Source organism: Olea europaea, unplaced genomic scaffold (genome assembly GCF_002742605.1).
Source record: "Olea europaea var. sylvestris unplaced genomic scaffold, O_europaea_v1 scaffold7423, whole genome shotgun sequence".
NCBI classification, from domain to species: domain Eukaryota; kingdom Viridiplantae; phylum Streptophyta; class Magnoliopsida; order Lamiales; family Oleaceae; genus Olea; species Olea europaea.
This window is the reverse complement of record NW_019265829.1, coordinates 1-5,257: the sequence shown is the minus strand read 5'-3', so window position 1 is coordinate 5,257 and position 5,257 is coordinate 1. Positions and strand designations below refer to the sequence as shown.

Genomic DNA, 5,257 nt, shown 5'->3' with positions numbered 1-5,257 from the left:
TGAAGATGTCAACCGAGCGTACAGACCAGAGGACATTATTAATGACATTCGTCGAGAGTTCAGCATAACCGTAAGCTATACTAAAGCGTACATGGCTAAAAAAAATTCTTTTGGATTGATTCGTGGGAAACCCCGTGAAAGTTATGCGAAATTACCAACATATTGTCATGTTTTGGATATGCAAAATCCTAGTACAATGACATTCATTCATATTAATGATGACCGGCGCTTCAAGTACCTTTTTATTGCATTGGGACCAAGTATGCATGGGTTCCTCAACTCAATACAAAAGGTAATTTCTGTAGATAGTGCATTCTTGACATCGAGAATGAAAGGTACTCTACTCGTAGAAACTTCTCATGATGCAAATTTTCAACTATTTTCACTCGTATAGGGAGTAGTTGATTCGGAGAATGATGAATTCTGGACTTGATTGTTTTAGAAGTTGCGGTTAATAACAAGTAATACGGATGACCTTGTGATTATATCTGGCCGTGCAACATGCATCAAAAATGGAGTTAGAAATGTGTTTCGATTTACTCATCACGGTAATTGTACATATCACTTGCAAAAGAACTTGAAGACAAATTTTCCACGGTGTGATGTTGCAACTTTGTTTAGGGCAACGTCAGAAGCTTGTACTGTAACCAAATTTGAGTCCTACATGGCAGCTCTATACAGTAAAAAGGAAGGCATCAAAGAGTACCTATTAGAAGAAGATTTTCATTATTGGGTTAGAACGCATTTTACCGGGATACGATATAATATCATGACTACGAATAATGCGGATCTATAAATGGTTTGTTGAAAAGTGCTCGAGAACTTCTTATAGTTGGTTTAATAGAATATATTCGTGGGATACTACAAAAGTAGTTTTATTAAACACACGTTGAAGCAAAAAAATGTGTGACCCAACTCACGCCAACATTAGAGAAAAAGATGTACATGACATATAATGAGTCAAATGGGTTGAAAGTAAATCAGGTTTCTTCGGACATTTATAAAGTTGGTGACAATTTATAACACTACTTTGTGGATTTTTACTAAATGACATGTACGTGTAGAAGATTTGATTTGGACAAGTTCTCATGTGCGTATGCAATTGCTGCCGCAAAGTTTAAAGGAGACGACGGCTATAAATTATGTACCTCTTTTTACACTAGTATTTGTTGGAAGCAAGTTTATTCTACATTCGTATATCATTTGCCGAACGAGGTCGAATGGCAAATTCCTAAGAATGTGATAGTCAGAGAAGTATTTCCACCATTGGTACGAAGATAGGGCGGGCAACCGTAAAAAAAGAGGAAAATGTCGATCGGTGAGACGTGTGCGGCTTGTAAGTGCAACAGGTGCAAGAAAACTGGTCATGTTAGATCCACTTGCACGGGTCAAGCAGCTAGTAGTGAACCTTAAGGTTGTAACACTATCGTGTCTTGTAACTTTACGACTTCGTACTTATTATTTCAACTGAATGAAATGACTTATTAGATTTTGTAGTCATTGCGTTATTAAAATATTTTTGTACCATTGGAATCAAATTAAAGTATTTTACATATTCATGTTCTTATTTCTTGCAGTGAAGGCAAACTACATTCATGTAGTTATAGTAGACATGAATATCGTTCCAGTTCGAAAATTACACAGATTAGCATAATAAGTTATAGCTCATTCCTGAGACACAAAATAACATGCATATCGTTTCAGTGTTAAATACACACTGCTTCTTTGAATTGCGTAACGACTTAGAACTCGTTATGACCACACATAATGACTTCGAAGTGATTTTAGTTAAAATTGATACTATAACGAGTTATAACTCGTTCCTAAAACATAAAACGACATGCATATTGTTTCAATGTTAAATACACACTACTTCTCTGAATTGCGTAACGACGTGGAACTCGTTATGACCACACATAATGTTTTCGAAATCATTTCAGTTAAAATTGATACTAAAACGATTTTAGAACTTCTTCCTGAAACACAAAATGACATGCATATCGTTTCAATATTAAATAAACGCTGCTTCTTTGATTTGCATAACGACTTAAAACTCATTATGACCACACATAACGATTTCTAAGTCGTTTCATTTAAAATTGATACTAAAACGATATTGAACTCGTTCGTGCGACACAAAACGACATTTACATTGTTTCAATATTAAATACACACTGCTTCAGTACTTAACGAAGGTAGGGCGCATATCGTTTCGTCTCATTCAGAACGACATTGATATCGTTAGGTGATTAAATATACAGTCCAGTTAATTCCTATGTTGAATTGCCGATTTACGTAAAGCAAATAAAATAATGCAAAACACAACTCACTATATGATGATGGAGAAACCCCAACATAGGTAAAACTCCGGGACCAAGCCAGTAAGTTCCACTATACCAATTCAGCCAGTACAAGTTCTGCCAAATTCCGTACCCAATCAGATCCGTTGTTCCAGTCTCATGATCTACTGCCGTAGATACTACTAGTTTCCTGCTAGCTTCCCGATCTACCTCCTGCAGCCCAATCTGTTGTCCAATACAACCTCTTGGTCTTTAGCAGATTGTATCACCAAGTGGAATTCCAAGAACCTCATGTACTTGTCCAGTTCCTGCACTTGTCGTCCACCTCCCTCAATCCCCCTTTAAGAGAGTCCCTTCCTCAATAAATGAAGAAGTACCGTTGTTTTGCCTTCACAAACTTGATTTTTTTCCCAAAATATTGGTTGTTGGATCACGAGAATAAGATTGATGAATTCTCCAGTTGATTGTGTTCTTTGATCTCTTCACAATGATATGAATGTGCTTTAATATGAAAGCGCAATGAAGCAACCTATTATTTTCGTTCACGGCCTTTGTATTTATAGTTGGGGGTAATTTGGAGTTCTAGGCCGTGTCAAACTTTCCAGAAATCGAAAATATGATTTTTCATATAACACTATCGTTCGAACGAAAAGCGAGCGGAGAGCGAATGACAATGCTTCGCTCGAGCGAAAAACGAGCGGCGAACCAGCGACGTCCATTCTGCTTTTCTCGCTTGAGCGGCGGCAGGGCGAACGGCTAGAGAACTTCTGACGCCACGACCTTAATTTGAACCAAACACTCAAACCCTAGGCCCTACCATCTAGTTTTGCTAAATTGCACCTCTAAGTCCCTGACTTTTATAACATTGTACAATTGAGTCCCTGACTTTTACAAATTTATAATTTAGTCCTTTTGTCCACAGAATCTCCAATTACACCTTTAGACCTAACAAGGTGAATCATAATAACACAGATAAAAAAAAAACATTAAAACAGTGGGAAATAGAATCATCATTTTTTTTTCTTTTAACAAAACATTATGACTTTTCTCTTTTAGAAAAAGAGGAAATCAAAACATAACCTTTACAAACACACCTGAGATCGAATATTATCAATTTTGTGCCATAAAACTATCATAATGTAGATAAGTCGCTCAAAGGTTTTGGCTATAGGAACCGTAAAGACCCTTCCATATATAATACAGAAGAGCTCTTCATATATTATGTGGCTTTCTAAATCTAAGAAGGGGTTGGGAAAACAAACTTCTACTGCGAAAATGGGGGTGGAAAAACAAACACAATACAAATTCAGCCGCACGAGAGACGTTACCTGAAAGTGGTCCGACGAGTTTCAAAGTTCAAAAAATGGAGATAGAGAGAGATCTACGGACGAGCCTAAGAAATGGAAAAAGATAGAGAGTTTTGATTCTTGAGAACTCTAATTTGGGAACGAATTTGGTCCTTTCTTCTTTAGTTCGGAGAGAAATTGGAAGGTTATAATTATCTTTTCAAATATTTAAATATTTATATTTTATATTATTTTCAAAAGTTTGGTCAAAGGCTTTTGAACAAAAACGAATTGAAATGCAGCCTTTCCAAGTCATTTCCCAAAAAATGTCGCTAATTTTTACTTTAAAAAGAAAAAAAATACCTGCCTCGCATTCCACCACCCGAATTCTTTACATAAATATTAAAAATGAATAAATAATCAAGCACGGCAATAAATATGAATTTTTTTTTAAAATCACCATTCCAACTTCCGAAAATTATTGACGAGGCGGGAATGCTATTAATCGTTTGTTCATCACTGTATGAGTGAAAAAGACACCCAATCGACATGGATATGGAATCCGAAAGAGAGAAAATGCCTCTCAATCCTCCAAAGAAAAATCCACGGCAGAGCCACGCTCCTTCAAATCCACGCTTTCATGCTCCGAAACGCCCTCGAAACCAACCTTAACCTCCTCACAAAGCTCATCGCCACCCTCTCTTCCTCTGACCCACAATGCGGAATCCACCACGCCCGCCGCCTGTTCGGTCAAATCCGGCATAAGTCCAACACTTTTCTATGCAATACTATGATGAAAGCCCACCTTAATTCCGGACAATTTTCTGAGGCTGGTGTTTTGTATAATGAATTGAGGAGGAAAGATAGTTTTGGGCCGGATAATTACACTTTTTCGACTCTGGCGAAATGTTGCGGCTTGAGTTTTTCTGAATTTGAAGGAACTGAAGTGCATGCCCATGTGTTGAAGTATGGGTTTAAGTCGAATTTGTATGTGGCGACCGCGTTCGTCGATATGTATGGGAAATTGGGGAAAATGGGTTTTGCGCGGAAAGTGTTTGATGAAATGATTGAAAGGAGTCAGGTGTCGTGGACCGCGCTTATTGGCGGGTACGTGAGAAATGGAGAAATGAGCGTGGCAAAAGAGTTGTTTGATCTAATGCTGGAGAGTGAGAAGGACACTGCTGCGTTTAATGTTATGATCGATGGTTATGTCAAGGTAGGGGATATGGAGAAGGCCAAGAGGTTATTCGATGCTATGCCCGAGAGAAATGTTGTGTCTTGGACTAGTATGATTGATGGGTATTGTAGTAATGGTGATGTGGAGGAAGCTAGGTTGCTATTTGACGCCATGCCTGAACGAAATTTGTATTCTTGGAATGTGATGATTGGTGGATATTGTCAGAATAAACAGCCCCACGAGGCAATGAGATTGTTTCATGAATTGCTGACCGAGAAAGTGTTTGATCCTGATGATGTTACTGCTGTTAGTGTTCTTCCAGCAATTGCTGATTTGGGTGCTCTGGATATGGGGAATTGGGTATATGAGTTCGTGAAGCGGAAGAAGCTGGATAGATCTTCAAATGTTTGCACAGCACTGATTGATATGTATGCTAAATGTGGGGAAATTGATAAGGCAAGATGGGTTTTTGACGAGGTGCAACACAGAAAAGC

At 37.9% G+C, this 5,257-nt stretch overlaps 1 protein-coding gene across 1 annotated transcript; it reads left to right on the top strand.

Annotated features, from left to right (window-relative positions):
* Positions 1 to 4,011: 4,011 nt before the first annotated feature.
* LOC111391034 (pentatricopeptide repeat-containing protein At2g44880) lies at positions 4,012 to 5,252 on the top strand (the record flags this gene model as incomplete). Its single annotated transcript, XM_023016164.1, has 1 exon — positions 4,012 to 5,252. A coding segment is annotated over exon 1 (1,143 nt), but the record flags the coding sequence as incomplete, so codon positions are not given.
* Positions 5,253 to 5,257: the final 5 nt, after the last annotated feature.